The 18236-nt window shown below is 47.8% G+C and overlaps 1 protein-coding gene across 1 annotated transcript; it reads right to left on the reverse strand.

Moving 5' to 3' along the window:
* Positions 1–18153, reverse strand: LOC144159101 (F-box only protein 25). Its single transcript, XM_077690386.1, has 7 exons — positions 17734–18153; positions 11520–11682; positions 10191–10283; positions 6896–7024; positions 4310–4539; positions 1966–2227; positions 1–412 (listed from the first exon to the last, which is right to left on the reverse strand). Exons 1-7 carry the CDS (start codon positions 17841–17843, stop codon positions 281–283), a joined length of 1119 nt encoding a protein of 372 aa, XP_077546512.1. The 5' UTR covers positions 17844–18153; the 3' UTR covers positions 1–280.
* Between the last annotated feature and the right edge of the window lie 83 nt (positions 18154–18236).

Consider the following 18236-nt stretch of genomic DNA (forward strand, 5'->3'; position numbering starts at 1 on the left):
CTCTCTCTCTCTCTCTCTCTCTCTCTCTCTCTCTCTCTCTCTCTCCATCTCCACAGGCATATGCAGCACAATATGACAAGAGTCCTGACAAAGTAGATCCAAGAAAAGAAAAAATAGGACAATAACGGCTCAAGTAGGCTGCCTTGAAGGTAAAGAACAGATCTTTCGTGCCGACACAGAGGCGGCACTCGTCTTAAGCTGCCGGCGTGGTAGAGAGTTGCCAACGGCGGCTTTGGTTCTCGGAGGCAGAGCGTTGTTGGCACTGGGAGGGGGAGACCGTTCACAGCGAGAAGAACTGGAGAAAGGCTTGGGGCGTGACAGGGACGCAGACTGGGATGATGCTGGTCGGCGTCACGGCGCCATCGTCCACAGGCTCCTCGCGGGGAGAGTTGAGGCAGGGGTGGCCAAAGGACTGCGTTGAGAGAGAGAAGAAACGACCGGTCACGACTCGACTCCGAGCAACGGTCAGTGGAGGAAATTTATTCCGCTCGGGGGTGGGACAAGCAGCCAGAAAGACAGTGGGAATCTTCAAGTTACAGCCTTGGACATCACCACGGATAGTCCGCTTGGTTGTCTGAGAATTCCCCACGCCATAGAGATGTACGGGAAAAATGGGCGCCTGACTGCTTCTCGGGGAGTCCTCGGTGAATGAGACTAAATCAAGCAGACCCAGTGAGTAGAGCAAGGGATGGGAAAGGGAAGAGGTGGGAGGAGTTATTGACAAAACCGCAGCGTGCCTCAGTTCCTTGGCATGCCATAGAGACAAAGTCCACATGGCAGCATTACCTCCATAATTACCTGGTGCGCACGGCCTTTTGTTGGCACTCGTGGACAATGACTTCGTCAGCGCGCCAACACACGCCGTGCACTATGATCATGTTTTGTGGCAAGCTTTTTTTATAACACCCCGTCAAAACTGTTTACCTGGCTAATGAGCTACGAATAAACGTTCCAAGTCATCAATTGAGAAGTTTTTCATCTTGTTGCGCCAATTCACAGCACCTGTTCGGTCCTTCTGTTGAGCCACTTGCTCAATTAAGCACGGATGTAAGGTAGTGAGTGGATATGAAAGGCTTGATTCCTCCCCTGTTTTGACACATGCGGCTTTATTAGCTACAACACACAGGGAGGTGTCCTTCATAGGGTATTCCTTTCTAGTGTGCGAGATCCAAGGATAAGTTATAGAAGGAGACGGTGAAAAAATGAACAGGCACTACTTACCGTATTTACTTGTATCTAGGCTGGTACTTTTCTTTAAATAATTGGGCCAGCTCCGTACTAGTGCCGCGGAGACTGGGCTAACAGTGAAGCTGGCAACCCCACCTACCTTATTTCTGGTTCGGCTAAGTTTATGCGTAGTTATGCTTGGAGACTCGGTCAAGTTTTCTGTGTGGTGTCATCATTAGCCCCCCAAAGAGCAATGAACACTCGGCCATCGAATTATTTTTAGTGTATGCGTACCCATCGGCTTTGCGGGGAAGCTTTAAAGGAGCACTGACACCAATTTTCGGCGTTAATAATATTGCACAGTTGGCTTCTTTTACTCAACAGAAAAAATACCCTGGCTGAAATATGAGCAGCATGCAACGCGAAGAACACACTTTAATTGTATCTCATTTATCGCGCTGATGGAACAGCACGCGGAGTGGCACTCAGCAAATGGACATCAGCGTAACATCACAACAGCCCTGCTCCAGATACGACGAGGATGTGCCCACAGCAGAGTAGAATGACAGTCCCCCTTCGAGGAGTGAAATAACGATCCCCCTCTCCTCACAGGCCCCACAAAATGACTAGTGCTCCTCTAACGCGACAACGATCTGCTACTTGCATTAGCGAACATTTAAGGGAAGGCCCCCGCACATGTTCGCGTGTTGTGTCACCGTACTCTCTGCTCTCACCAGCCTCCACAAAAGAGGAGGAATTTGACACCCTGCGGCGACCAAAGAGGAGCCGGCCGCCCACCTTCCAGAAGAGGCACCGGCAGTGTCGGCAGAGGAGCAGGCTGTCGGCGTACTCCTCCTCGCGCAGGCCGTGCTTCTTGCGGAGCCGGTGGAACAGCCGCTGCCAGCCCGGGGACCCGTCCAGGGCCTCGGGGGGCCCCTGGCGCCGCCACTGCTCCACCAGCTGGGGGCCGAAGTGGAACAGGCACAGGCGGCGCCACACGTGCTCTTCCTGCAGCAGGGCCGCCAGCACCGGGTGCGCCTCCCCGCTCCTCGACAGGTCCCTAGACGAAGGGGACGAGAAGGTCCCTAGTCAGGGGAGGACCTCGCTACGATTCTTCTCAACATAAAAGAACCAGTCTGATGTTTCATTCATTAGAACAAAGGATGTGCGACGTTTTAAATCAAACCTTGTCAAATGGAACCTGGACAGGCCGGTGAAATCTCATCCTGCCCATCAGAAATTTCATTCCACTCACGGCAGTTCTGTTTAGTTTGCCCACAGGGCTATGCGGTAATGAGTCCAATATCCAAGGTGGTGTTCTAGTGAGACCAGAACCTTCATCTATCAAGAGCGAAAGATGTCTGCCTGAGGTACCTCTCCAGCAGCTAACGCTGCAGCCATACCTCACCAAACAGAACTGAAGGGACCATCAGGAATCCCTCTCATGCATTGGAGTTCAACTACGTGGAGGTTCTCTTGAGCAGAGTTTCACTCAGAGAAGCAGGATTCTAAACATTGTAGCTACACCCAGGCTGGAGAACTTGGTACTGAGACCACCTTGGCTTTTTCAACATGCTTCAAGTCGTATTTGAAATGGTTTACTGGTCACTGACCAACGTCAAAATATACAAATGATGTTTCGGGAGCACTACGGCTCCCTTGTTCACACAACCATTTCAAGCACGTTTCCCGACCAGACGGTATACCGTAAAACCCTCGACTACATCAAGTCGTATACCGGTGTTTTCATTTTTTGCACCAATCAAAATAATAAAGGGCAACAATCAGCCTTTTCTCCATTCGTTATTTGGTCAGTTTATCTGTTCTGTTTTAGGCCTTATTAGCGCCCATGGTTTTGTTTTTGTAATTACCTTTAATTTTTCTTTTGTTGCTCCTCCAGCTCTATTCACACACCCCCCCCTCCCCTTTTCAGTACACTTTCCTTCTCTTGAAATCCCTCCTTTCCCACTTCCCATGTGTAGGGAAGCCAACCGGACTGTAACCTGGTTAACCTCCCTGCCTTTCATACCCTGTATTACCCTTCCTTCCTTCTTGCTATTTTCCCAATGACTGACACTACTGACATCATGTAGTGCAAAATTTGAAAGTTAGTCGACATGTTCAATTTTTTTCCTTTTCCGTGAAAACAATATCCTACAGGGCTGGAATGAAGGTAGGCGAGTTACCAATGTCCATAATTATCAAATAAAAATTGAAGTGCCATTCAAGAGGGCCAGCAAAGCTGCAGTGAAGTACCTCAGACCCTCAGCTCCCAAATACTTCAGAGGGGATAGAGCAGACATTTTTTTAAAAGGTGGAGTCTTAATTTGAATCATTACATATCTCGAAACGCAATCATAGCTAACATTGAGACCTTCACGTGATCAACACTCCAGTGTTAGTTATGGGTGACCTCAATGCAGAAGTCTCCTAGCGAGACAGAAAGTGGTTCATCCAGTTTGGACTCAAGGAGGCCAGCATTCCTAGCATGGTGTGCAGAGCCCTCATTCATTCCTGTCCATTCTCACATAAATGTATGCTACATAAGTGGATGTGTGTGGCAGGGGCCATTCCTGTTCGGGCACAAAAATATCCTGCCATCCTCCCCACACACAGCTTTGCAGTAAAAAAAAAAAGGCACATCTCATCTTCACAGCCCCTCCAACACCCATTGCAACCTCCTCCACCCGAGTGTTTTTGTTTTTCGCTCGCATCGTAGAAGAGACAGCCCCCTAAATACAAATTAAACACCTGACATTGTTGTGTTTAGCATGCCACTAAGGCAGGTAATCAGAAAAGCACAGAGTGAAATGTAGCCCAACATATTTCCGACAGATATGTTTTTAAACACACAGGGAGTTCCGTCGGTTCATTCCACATGCACGTTCTCTTTCCCTGGGGGTGCTTGGTTAAAAATGAGAAATTCGTAAAGTACACCCAAGAACGAATGCAGCAACAACCATGTGTACTCTCAACAGGCCGAAAGTCTGCCCTGCCCCACAGGGGTGCAACTCTTGAAACGCCCAAGACTTTCACTTCAGCAGACTCTGTGCAGCCCTTGAATGACTCAATGCCCTCGCACTTCGAACCTCACGAGTGTGAGTGGCCCAAGGCCCGAGAAAGAGGAGGGCACCAGGCTCACCGGTAGTCGGCCAGCCGCAGGAGCACCTCACGGAGCAGCTCGGGGGGCAGGTGCGGGAAGGAAGGGGTTGTGTTGTCGGGGGGCGTGGGGGAGGAGAGGTCGATGTGGCGCTGCACGTCCCAGATGCGCTGCAGGGTCTGCAGGTGCTGCTCCCACAACTGGCTCGAGCCCAGGGGCCGGCCCCAGCAGTGGTACTTGCGCAGCGTCCGCTCTAGGTCCTCCAGCAGGAGCTGTTCAAGGGGGCAGGGGGTGAGGGAGCATGGCTTAGGGAACAGAACTCCCCAAGACCGGGCAACTTGGTGATTCCGATTCCCAAACTAGCACTCCCCTTCTCTCCAATAGGGAACAGAACTCCCCAGGGCTGGGAAACTTGGGGAAACCCAGCCCCACCTACAGCTCTGGAGATGCAGGCTAAATTGAGATGTGGTAGAGAGACCGGGGCAATCCTCCCTCTCAGTTCCCCCTTTTCGTATACAATTCCCCCTCTTGTATACAAATGGAGCCAAAGTCCAGATCGAGTACACACTGGTATGGAGTAGAACTTCATCTATTCTGGGATAACGTATCACCCAAAATGTGCCCTACCCTTTCTGTTTGGGAAAGCGGGGCAAATTTTCAACAAAGATGCCCAACAAAATGAAAACTGCTGAAAACCGTGCTGAAACCAGTGCGAACTGCACACACAATTTGTAAATCTATTTACAATGCAGTGGGCATCTATCAAGCTCTGTCCCCTAGTTTTCCGAATTTGTCGTTTTTTTCATCTCATCTGCTCTCTCTCTCTGGGGGGTGTTACTGAAAACTGAGACTGTTCACGGAAGCTGAGTGTTACGAAAACTTAGCCTCATAATGTCAATGCTGGAAGGACAAGACTAATAGCGGAATGTACTTGAGATACAGCACAGATAAGCCCTTTTTATCAGGTTTTTTAACAGCGGAGCTGTTTAACTCGGCCGCAAGTTGCCCAAAGTAAACAGAAAACCTCCAACTGGAAAGAAAAAAAAAAACGCATCCCTTGGTGGGAGAGACCTGGGTCCCTCGCGTTCTGAAACTGGCATCTATGCCATAGAGCTATCACTGCATTCCGGGCGCACAGCGTTATTTCCTTTGAGTTATTCGTAGCGTTGGCTTTGGACTCCACGCGAGAATTCATTTGCTCGCTCGTTCATTTGCTCACTTTCATAGGCTTCACTGCCGCAACTGCGCCGCTATTAACAGTAGCGATGTTTAAGCTCCAGCTTGGTCCAGTGGCATGGCGTTGTTTACACTTGCACCACATGACGAGCTCGCAAAAAAAAAAAAAGACTAAATGGCAGAACATGGGACAAAATCAGCTGAGAGTCGATGCTTGTCCCGTGCTCTGTCGTTTAACCTTCACCTGCCTCCATACTGTAATGTGTTCCACGACTGGTGATACGATGGAACTAAGCGCTTGCAGGAGCCCAACTGCTTTAAACATACTCATAAGCAGCAACCTCTTCTCGACCAAAAGCACCACGCAAAGCCTGCTAACACCAATCCCTCGCGCACAGCGAGTCACGGTGTCCATCAGATGTAGCCACAAAACGTTCAGTATACGCAGTGCTTTGGAGATGCTGGTGACACCAAATCCAACAACACTATGTAACACAAATGCCAAAGTGGCCAATACTCCTTGATCGCTCCCACAAGAGTCATTACTCAAGCCAGCATTTCAACTGGCGACTACCATATTTACACAATTGTAGGTCGACCTTTTTTTCAAGTTTCACAATCGAATGCTGCGGGGTCGACTTAGAATCAAAATCGAGCTGTGTAACACTAGTACAAGCAAGGGAAATGAGAAATCAGGGGTGCTACGAGCTGGGTACAGCTTTGCACCCTCTTTTCCAAGGTTATGGTCGAAGCACAGCATGTTAATTTACCCTTGCATACATTCTGGCGTCAATAAAGGTAATGCCGACTTTGAAAGTTGGTATTCCCGATCTGTGCCCTCTGTCCACCGTACTCACCACCCACCATTGCATTCGGAAGTGTACTGAACAATGTGATGTGATTGTGGCTACGTTAGCGCTGTGCATTAAATCATGGGATTCGGTAATACTCATTTTGATTATTAGAGACGAACAAAACACTTTTTGAATGCGAAAAACACACTCACGAATAAAACTCGCGCGCGGCCGCTTCTGTCAGCTGCCATGTTTGTTTTGGTATTGCTCGGCATTGGCCGCTACTGGTTGCTTTAATGGTTGTCATCTCGCAAGAAATGTGTTTTTTTTTTTTTTTTAGATATGCAATTTTGGAGGGGTCGACCTACATTCGAGTCGACTCACAATCGTGTAAATACGGTAATTCGCACCAGGCCCAAAATACCGAACTGCGGTTAACCCCGGCAACCTGATATTATCACAGAATTCAGCCAGTGGGCATGCAGCAGCACCGTACAGACATTTCCGTCACACGCTGCTGTGCTGGGTGGTGTAAGCAAACTCCGCCACATTTTGGCATGTACTAATACTATGTCTGGTCGTAGGAACACGGGAAAGCTCTTCTTGTAGCCAAATATATAAATGGGGCAGCAGCCCTGCCTCCTCTCTCTCTCCTCACCTGGAGAATGTGCGTGTTCTGGCGACTGTCGGCCACCTGGGAGGCCACCTCCTCCAGCATGGTGAACAGGACGCGGCTCGCACACCCACTCAGCGTGGTCAGGTTCTCCGTTATGATCAGGTGCAGCAGCTGGGGGGGGGGGAAACGGAATGGCATGTCAAGATGATGCCATGCATACGTTGCCACCAGGGTGCTGGTGACCTCAAAACCAAGTATGCTGCTCATTCCATAGTTAAGGCTAAAGTTGGGCTACTTGGTACTGACTTAAAGGGACCCTGCAACACTTGCCATCGACTACTAGTAATGTATTTTGGGATAAAGTCTATTGTCCCAGAAATCTCCCCCCGCAAGAATTATGAAAATCCGTTCACAATTAACGAAACTACGCGCGACGAGAAATCGCGCATAATCGTTCCCTCTCAACTCGACCTCGCACAACGCGACGAAAGCTGCGCGCTCTCTCCCGGAGAGGGGGCGGCTCGCGGCGTTCTTTTCGGCGGCCTTCGATATATCACATGCCGGGTAGTTTTCTCCTTTTCTCCGCAACGCGGAGGGGCCTATTTCCGGTCTGGTGCCACAAAAATGCAGGCATGGGTGCCTGCTCGCAAGTGTGCGCTCGGGCTGGTAGGGCGTTTTTGAAGCAATAAACATTTGTAGTCGAGTGGTCCCGTTGAAAGGGAAGTATTGAGCTCATCACTCAAACTCCGCGCGCACTCAAAACACAAAATAAACGGCAAAACTGTGCCTACAGGTTCAGGCATAGAAGAGGTTCGTACACAGCAATGACGACGACGGAAATGGGAGAATCTAGCCGCGAAGTTGACCAGTGACAGCCGATCGGGCAGCCATGGCCTATGTGACGTCCCTTAGGCCATGCATAATGAGGACAACTGAAGAGAGAGCGGTTAGTTTTTCCGCGTCTTTCACATCGATTTGCGCGCTCACCGCTTCACGTGCATGTGTAATATTTGGCTCAGGTATTCCTGGCAGTGTAATCTAAACGTCGCGCAGGTTTACTTGCACTGCTCAAAGAGTGTTGCAGGGTCCCTTTAAAGGAGCCATGAAGACAAAATGCAAGTTGGGTTTATTAGAAAGACAGCTTAGTCCCGATAACAATGATGCCAATATCATTGCAATCTTCGAACAAATAACGGAGATATTGAAGAAAATGTGTGAAGCAGTCGTGACCCCCTAGCCAATTTCCCGCAACTTTTCTATGATGTCACGAAACCTTGTTTGTGCGATTGGCGGCCGCCTAACGGACCTGTCGCGACGACACATGACTGGATGTCTGTAATGGGGCCTCTATACTCGGTGACAACTTAAGAACGGCACCGGAAGTTGCCGCTGTGCCTTATCACCGTATCCGGATGTTTCTCCGCGCGGCGCAAGTAGAGCGTTACTGGGAATATTTTGAACATGGTGTGAGCCGTTCCCGTGATTTTTTGGACTTAATATGCTTATAAACGACTCCAGTGACGACAAATAAGCTGAGTGAGACAAGGCAGACGATATCATGCATTCATAGCAAACCCCTTTCAAAACGCGCGCGCACACTGACGTCACGGGTCTGGCGCTTTGGCGGAGTGATACACTACACGAGGTGGTGCCGTTCTTGAGTTGTAACTGAGTGTAGTTCCATTTGACCGCATCACTTGAATGCTAACGTGCAGTTAACGCACTGAAAATTATGTTTTATCGTTGGCCCGTGTGACGTCATTCTTGCTCCCAACATGTCACTGTGGCGCAAAATTTGAAACTTTTTAAATACTTCTTGCTTTTTTTTTTCGTTAAAAAAATATCTTTTGTGGCTGTGATGGAGCTGAGTGAGATGCTGAATCCTAGCTCTTTCAAATTACACGAAGTTGTATTTTCTCTTCATGGCTCCTTTAACCATTTTACAGGGAAAAAAGACAGGGACCTAGAGAGAAGCAAACAGGGCAATCGCTAGGCTTCAACTGAATAGCTCTACTTGGTCCCTGTCTTTTTTTTGCTGTAAAATGGTTCTAAGTCATTCCACAGTGCTCGCGCCAAATATAAAACTTGGATGTCTACCGTTAGACTTTTTGCACGCTGCTTTGCAGACTTTGGAAGGTTCTAGGGCACTACAGATTCCCTTGTGCACACTGAAAAAAGTCCCTCCTTTCTAATAAAATGTGCACAAGTACTCGCACAAGTACTCAAAACAACTCAGGCGTAACGACGACCAAAATAAAAAAAAATCCAAAATTATCCAATACACAATGTGAAAGTCAGATTGTGCTGCAAGCAATTTGGTGGAATTGTCCCACTGTACAAATACAGGGCAGTAGTGGCAATGGGCACAAACACGCAAGAACCCTCCTACTTTTTTAGGACGACTACAAAGCAGGTGTAATTCTGTCCACATGTGGTCAAGCCATTTGTGTCGACTTGTTTTGGCTGTCAGACGAGACAACCATGTTGGCTGTTGTTTATATGAAATTGCAGGCATAAGGCAGCACTGCTTGTGCCAATAGTAGTATATTTACATACAGCTGCAAGATCACCAAACAATATTTTGATCAGCTGCATTCAACTAGGCTCAAGCTTACGACAAGCTGGAACGTTATACGACATAAAAGTCCCAAGAGAAAAGAGCACAGGGCAGCTGTGCTCGTCGAAGTGAATGCTGCCCATGGATCCTCAACGCTTTATCAGCAATGTACCTGGGCCCCTACGTAATGATAGTCCATTCAGAGCTTCCATACAACTGCAGATATGCTGCCCAAACCAGGACCCGATTATAAAGCCTTACAATGTTTGATCTCCTGCATTCTATAGATTTAAAAAAAAAATTTCTCTGTTTAATGCCTGACTTTGAACACAAGGCCCTACAGCTCCTTGCGAGTCATACGAATAAGGGCTGAGGAGCACTTGAATTGCTGCTGAACCAACAACCTCTAAAAGCCTGTATTTCAGCTGGTGGTCGGTGCATGTGCTGTCTCATCATATCCCTGTCTCACTGTTTTTTTTTACATTCAAATACGTGAACCAGTACCAATGGTCCTAACTGTGCACTCTGCTGCGACTTCAAATACGGCAAACTTTTCTAAAAAATAGCCAAGCCAAGCAATGATTTGTCAGCCTTCCATAATGCCATCCACGTAGCACTGCAAACAAGCACTCGGCATCAGCACTGCAGAGGTAACATGGGGTAAAAAAAAAAGGCTGGCCCAACCACACATCAGAGCTAACACAAGGCCTCTACCACAACAGTTACATGCACACTGTCATGTCCACGTTCAGTGAGGTATATGAGCCCCCACGCACTGACCTTGCAAATGTAGTTGAAGCGCCGCACATCCTTGATGCCATTGCGGAAGTCTAGCCTGCGGAATGCTTCGCTTATGGTGTTGTAGCCGGCAACCTGCAAGGACCCGATTATACAGGACCCGATTATACAGGACCCGATTATACAGGACCCGATTATACAGGACCCAATTATACAGGACCCGATTATACAGCTGCAAGGGCACCGAAATGGGCCAGGGTGAATGTGCGAAACCAGGGCTCCCGGATACGTACGAAGCTTTGGTATGAGCTGGCTAGCCCTTGAACCAACTGTTAATGAAAATTTTAGCATGTACTCAACAAGTTTTGCACGCAAATAACTGGGAGGCCCAAAAAAAATTTCTTGTGCAAGATAATGCTTCTGTATTATGCTAGTAACTCCACTGGACTGCAGTGGCTGCAGCAGCCGCTTTTTGCGTCATGGAATTGCTGTGAGGGAAATGATAGAAAATGCATTGTTTGGGCAGCAATTAACGCATTTTTCGGCACCGAATCAACACCAAAATGGCTATAGGGAGGTCAGACTTTCATTTGAAACAAACTTGTTGGTTGCCTTCAGTGTCCCTTTAAAAATAGACCCCAAGGTTACTGGCATCACCTGGTCACTGCCTAGGAGGAGGATGGAAACAGCAAGTCATGCAGCCCATGGCTCCTCAACGAACTGTCTTCACAGGAGATGAAAAGTAAACGGTATGACTTAGTAGAGTGGTGATGCAGCGTGGGAGATTCCTGTCAAGGCTAGTGTTAGTCAACCAGTTTAGGGGAAGCCCCCAAGTGAAGTTTCTGTAAAGGAAAATTTCACATCCACCTGCACACAGCCAACCCCTACAAAGGAAAAGTATGCAGCTTTATGAAGAAAAATTTTTGCAGCTGAATAAAAAGAAATTGCCCTTCTGTGAGGTTTCCAACCACGGACCAAGGGCTGTCTGGGGAAGTTTCTCCAAAAACTAAATACACAGCCGGAAGTTTATGGCAGAGATAAAACCAATCGACAACTCACTACGAATGGTTACCATTTAGGGTAGCTCAATTGGTAGACAATCTGCACTAGATAGGTTGCCATCCCAGGTTTGCATCCCAGACCAGAGTGAACCTTCTTCAACTGCACTGCTTTCCGGAAAAGCTGCAGAGCTTTCCTTCGCAGCTGCATGGCTTCGTTCTGGTTGGTGTCAAATTTTCTTTCACTCTTAGAATCTGCAGGGCCTTCAAAATGCTCTCACATATCTGATTATATAATCAAGAAGCGGGGCTGCATGCAATGAGGGAACCCACTTGGGAACACCCAGCTGAGAGTGAACAAAAAGTTCCCCACCTCGCGGGTGCACTTGAGTGTGATCTGGCAGTAGGGCTGTTGGGAGAGGCGGCGCTGCTTGGTATCTGTGTCCAGGCACTCGTCTCCGCTCCCCGCGTCCCCTCCGGACAGGTTGGGAGGTGACGGCAGGTCGAAGTCGGCAGGCTGCTCCAGGGCTTCCAGGCTGGGGAGAGGCAAGAAAATCACCAGCCATTCCCCCCTGTGAAGATACCAGCGAAGCCAAGCACATGACGTAGAAGTGACACGGAATTTCAACGAAGGGTATGAGAAAATTTCATAATTCTTGAGCACTGACGGTGGTCATCCCTAAGAAAGACACACATGACATACACGCACACATACTTTTATTTTGACTACTGATCTTGAAGATGGTAACCCTTGATCACCAATCTGCTTAAAATACCTATCCAAAGTGATGGGACGTATAAGCTTGCTGGTATAATTGAAGTTTCGATCTTAAAAATAATGCGCCTACTCATGAATGATAAAGCACTAGTGAAGTAACCTACCCAAAATCCAAGTGAGGACACTTGAGGTTCCAATCATGTTTTGAATGGCGTGCAACTTTGGTAGTGACTGCGTACTAACGGCGCACACACCAGGGCATCAGTAACTTTGTTCAGCACCTTGCATTATAGAACACCTCGCACCTCAGAGACACATGCAGCCTCCCTGGGCAGTTTTTGTTGACAGACGAGAAAAGCACATAGAATACTAACCATATAAGCTTTGCTTAAAAAAAAAAGGCGTTACATTTTTACGATCCATGCTGCTGCAAATGAAGAGTAATATTCCAGCTCACTTCAAGTATCTCGGGGTCCAGAGCAGTTTAGCACAATATTACACACCTAGGTCAACAACAACAACAAAAAACTCATGACTTGTATATAGTCAAACAGAACAGCATAGACCATAGAATTTACTCCACCTCTCATCACGTTCAGCCATCATGCTTTTTTGTCGTTTTTTTTCAGTGTGCTATGCGATGATGGAATGACCCAGTTGGCTAAGTAAGCCTCTCTTATTGCCAGCCTTTAGTTTTCTATATAATCATCAAAAGAGTGTGCCCATGATATTTCACAAGACTGCCAGGTTTTTTATTGATTGATTGTAGAGTTTTACGCACTGACGCAACGCAGGCGATGATGACGCACGCCGTAATGGAGGACTCCGGATTAATTTTGACCACCTGGGGATCTTTAACGTGCGCCGAAATCTCGTACACACGGGTGTTTTTGCTTTTCGCCTCCATCAGAAAAGCAGTCGCCGCTTCCGGGAATCGAACCTGCGTCCTCGTGCTCAACAGTGCAACGCATTAGCCACTGAGCCACCGCGGCGGGTGCCAGGTTTTTTTATGCCATATCTATGCCTACCCCTCGTGCCATGACCCAAAGCCAAGAGCCAACAAGTAAGCATTCAAATGCTACCAATACAGAAGTATACAATATTCTGCATTGATGCAATGCAATTTTTATGCACTTTTTTGAGACTGTCGGCAAGAACACCAGTTAACATTTATTTAGAAGAACTGCCAATTGGGCTAGTTGGTATATGTTCATGATTGAAAAAGGGCTACTTAGACACGAAGACGAATGAAGAGACACACAGGATGAAGCGCACTAGCAACTGGATTTTATTTTGAAAATACGAACATATATACAAGGAACAAGAACATGAATCTGCGTCATCACCAAAACGTTGATAGCATCGGTACATTTGGAAAAAACGTATGAACTAAGAAAATGTCTATATCAGAAAGCTATCAAGCTGGCACATGTAGTGGAAACTAGAAAACCCAATCAAATCTCGTCCAGAAACGCAAATCTCCCTTGTGGGAGATCATAGAAGCTTAGAAGGAGATCACAAAGAAAGTGGCATCACAATATGGAGTGTGTGTGGTGATGTCGGCAAAAAAACAAGTTGGCAAAAATTTGCCCAGCAGTGCAAAGGGCGATAGAAAACGAAGGCGCAAAGAACGATGGCTGTGGCATTAAACATGGCACAAAGTTTGTTGAGTGCAGGAAAGATGCTATCTACAGAATTCCGTTTACATGCGGGAAGGAGTATGTTGGCCAGACGGGTCATTGCCTCAACGTTCGTCTTCGCGAACACCAAAGTTCTTTGAAAAAGGGGCACCGTACTCTCATCTAGCTATGCACTGCAAACGGTGCACAAAAAAGTGTAAACCAAAACTAGATGACACGGCCGTCATTGATAAGCACGCAAAGCGATCCACAAGGGAGATCATAGAAGCTTTTCGCATTACAAAGGGAGGAACTTCTTGTGTCAGCCAGCCATCTGTACACTTATCCGATATCGAGTTCGCGTTTTTGGACGGGATTTGATTGGGTTTTCTAGTTTCCCCTACACGTGCCAGCGTGATTGTTTGGTGATTACTCGCTCTTCCACATTTTCTTCGTTCATGCGTTTTTTCCAAATGTACCGATGCTATCAATGTTTTGGTGATGACGCAGATTCATATTCTTGTTCCTCATATATATGTTCGTATTTTCAAAATAAAATTCAGTTGCTAGTGCGCTTCATCCTGTGTGTGTCTTCATTCATCTTCGTGTTTAAGTAGCACTCATTCAATCATTAACATTTATGTTGTGCAGAAAGGTGCAAAGTTCTGTGTCAATATATGACTTTTTTTTAACTGGTTGAGAAGGCTTCTCAGTGAGAAAATTATTACTGTGCGAAGAAAACTTTGACATCCACCTCAATGCAGCCGTACAGGTGCACTGTGAGGCGGATGGTTAAGGCACTAATTTGACCCCAGCAAAACCGCTAAAATTTGGCCAAATCAATAAACACAACCAACATCAATATACATACCTCTATACTTTAAAAATATGGCTAAATTTGGGTGAATTAAATGAAAAAATTAAAGTAAATCATCGTTTAATTTGTCATCCTGTAATGGAAGCCAGTCTCCTTCATTATGGAATCCAGCATGGAGGCCTAATTTGCTCAGAATCACCCCACTGTTGTGCTTGCATGCATATCAAGTGGAATGTTCTATTGTGCTAGAGAACATATAAGGCAAGGTTTTACTGATGTTACCTCTATCTGTTTTGAAGGTTGCAAACGCTTGTCAGCTTACTACCTAGTTTTGTTAACGCTCCAAACTGAGAGTACAAAGGAACATGCCTGCAAGGTGTCCTACTTGATCAGCAAATTTTCAATCACTGGCTCCTTAAATATATTTGTCTAGCATCACATTCTACCTTCTGCATAACACTATATTGCTTTGTGGCGACAGGCTGTGAAGACAAAATCTACATAGCTCCCATACTTTCCTACAAAAATTGCTTCATGATAAAAGATACGCTTCACAAAGTCCACAAAATCCTATTTTTAAACAGCACTTACAAATACATATACGTCGCACAGGTCTTATCAATTAAAAATCGCAACATTTTTATTATTACGATATCCACACAACTTTTTTTTTAAAGTGGCAACACATAGACATACAGATAATCATTGAGCCAATGCATAATGTACTTGTTTTGGGGGCATAATTGCACACTGTGCTTGGCGCACAAAACGCTTTGTGTGTATGTGTGTGGGAAACAACAGGTTTCTGTTCAGGCCATCAAACCGGATACTATTAAAGCTACATCTCATCTTTTATTATTCAGCAGCAAAGATGCAACGACAATAAACCTTCAACTCGACACAGGAACCAGGAGATAACGCAACAGAATACCCCCACCGACAGCCCGGGCTTTCAGAAACCGGAACGTCCCTTTCACAGACTCGCCACGGCGAAACTCACAAAGCGAAACTGAAACGGAAACTAGCCTGCGCGTGGCCCCGCAAATAATATCAGCCCCGCGCCTAGCAACGACAGGATCGTTCGAGGTAGACGCAAAAAAAGCCAACTGCGAGCGACATGTTGACCTCGAGGCGTGCACGCGATTAAGCAGCGGCTTTCAATTCGTCCGCGGTCGTTCGTCGCGGAGGCCTTCGGATAGGCGTCGCGGAAATAGGAGACGCGCGAAGAGAAAGGGGAATAATTAAGTGCTCGCGCAATCAAAAACGCACGCGTCGCCCTTTGGGTAGAAAGAACTGCCAACGGTAGCTCCTATCGCCGAGTGCGTTGTACGTGACCGCCACCAGCGGAACACACATCGCGTTTTTCAAAACCGATGCGTGCTCAGTAGGGCGAGAAAAAAAAAAAACTGAAGAAAGGAAGCAACGCTGAGGAATAATCCGCGTGCACGACTAAATAGGTCAGCGACTGGCTGCAGTGCTGCCCGTTGAATACGACTGGGCCAGCCAGGAAGCGAACGCCCTGGCCTTGCTAACGACGCGTTTTCTTTCTGCATTTCCCGCGCAAGCTGTACGTTGGATCGCTTCCCGCTCAATTCTCTTTTGGCGCGGGAGAGCTCGCTCTTGGGAACGCGCGGAAACGGGTAACAAACTCGGATGTGGCGAGCAGTATTTGCAGAAAAAAAAAAAACAGGAAAGAAAACGCCGCCGTGAGAGCGAAAAAGACGGACGTGGACTTGACGCGTGCCCGTTCGCAGAAGGCAGACGGTACGCAGTAGCAGACGACGCGTGCGGCGGCCGAAACCTCGATTTTCGGGTAGTCGTTCTTAAATAAATGACGCGTCATCGGCGCTCCGGGTATTCCTTTATTTTCCTGCAAACAAGTTTCTGCGCACATGTGTGACGTGAAAAGAACGCTGTATTTATAGAAATGTCCGACAAAAATGATGCAGACGGTTCATTTTGCATTGACTCTTGCAGCGTTGCAACGGGCGCGTTTGGCGCGGAAACCTACATTAACTATTTTTATTTTTGAAAAGTAGTCTGCGACCACTATCCAAAATACATTAATGAATTTGAAAGTGATCTCTAGAAGGAATCTCATGGCTTCAGCGAGTGGTAACTATAAGCAAAGAACTAGAGTGATGTGCCAAAAAAATAACCACTGCCAGAGCAGGCGGCAGACGATTCCAATATCGTGACCAGAAGATTCGCTGAGACGGATTTCTTTTTTTTCTTCCTTCTACCATGCTTGATGTCAAGAATGGGCCGCGCTCTGCGTTCGGAGTTAAATAGCGGTTGCTAGGCGACTCCGCCTGCGCGTTCTGCAGAACTAATAATCGCGCGGGCGGTATTTCTTTTTCGCTCCCTGCCTTTCCCGTCTCTCGCGGTTGAAAGCGCAAACAGGCCAGAAAGCCCGCCCCAACACGAAGCTTCAAAACACGCACAAGACAGCTATGCTCCCCCCCCCCCCCCCCAAAAAAAAAAAAAATAAAATAAAATAAAACGAGCTAACGCACTGCGGGCACGAAAACGACCCCACATTTACGTTCCCGTACGATAAAAAAAGGTAGAAAATGCAATTACACTGGCTTGCCTGCGACAGCGAGCGTGTCGAACGTCGCAGACCGTGCCTGCCTTTGTCAAATATGATGGAAGCCCAGCGCGGAAAAAAAAAAAAAAAAAAATTAGAGGGCTGCGTTGCTTGTACGAACGAGGAACTGGCCTACTTTTTGCATAAGCAGAAGCGCGCGGCCCAACGCGCTGGCGCCACATTAGCGCGCATTAAGCAACAGCTCAGCAACGGACCAGAGAAAGGGGCAGCCGCGCTGAAGCGTTGCTGCTGAGCTTCTATTCTCGCTGTTCGGGTTCCTGAAACGGGCACTCCACGGCCGCCATTTTGGCCCGATCAGCTGGACATAGGAGCGCGCTGAACAAGCCTCGACACGCACTGACAACGCTCGAGCGCAGACGTTTGCATCTTCCCGTCGCAACGCTCCCTTTGTCTCCGCGGACCCAGTCTGTCACAAGACTCGTCATCGCAGCCGTGCGCGAACTGCGCACCGAACGCGCTACAAGATGGTCCATACATTGTAGCATCCCCTCTCCCTCACAGCTGTTTCGCTCGTAGCGCGTGTTCGCGCGAACAGGCGCACACTGCGAAGATTAGGCAAGCGTTGGATTATCGCCAAGGGACAAACAAAACGCCGTAGCTGGGAATCGGTCATCTTTCGATTCTGCTACCGCATTCTAAAGGTTATTAAAAGCTGTGGGAGAAAAAAAAAATGTCTTCCCCTCTCCTCTGTGTTCGTCTGAATCAATACGAGCTGCCCGTCCCGTTATTTCACGTCCTTGGCAGAGACCCAGCGACAGACGGGAGCACGAAGACTTCGTGGAAGTGCGCGGTTTCGCACGTGCGTAGTGAAACATTTCTTACCTTTCGTCGGCACAGCAGTAGAACTCGAGGATTTTCTTCTTCTCCCAGCCTTCTTCGGTCTTCACCCAGGCTTCGCCCGGGGAACGCCAGTCGCGGCCGATGAACGGCATCGCGCCGTGAAAGCACCCCCGAAAAACCTCCGCTGCCCTGGCGTCGACGACGAGGCGATATCGACACGAACACCCGAGTCTGTTGCGTGGCGTTCTCGGCCGCGGGTGACGAACGACTCCCACGGCTTCTAACCAGTCTTCACTCGTAACAAAGAAACCCGACGGCCACCGAACGAACTATAAAAAAAAAAGAGTGAAAAAATGAAACCGAAGTAACACAACAACTGGTCGGTGGTCTCGGCGCAGGTCGCTGTACCGTCAGGCTGCCGTCAACTGCGCGCTGCCTCTCAGCCAGTTTGTTGATGCGTGCTTTTTGTTGACGGATGTGACGTAGCGGAAAGCACGTGACGCTTCGCTCGCTAGGGGTTGTTGCGCGGCGCTTCGAAAACGGAA

Source organism: Haemaphysalis longicornis, unplaced genomic scaffold, assembly GCF_048455015.1.
Source record: "Haemaphysalis longicornis isolate Haplotype H1 unplaced genomic scaffold, Haemaphysalis longicornis Haplotype H1 scaffold_10, whole genome shotgun sequence".
Lineage (NCBI taxonomy): Eukaryota > Metazoa > Arthropoda > Arachnida > Ixodida > Ixodidae > Haemaphysalis > Haemaphysalis longicornis.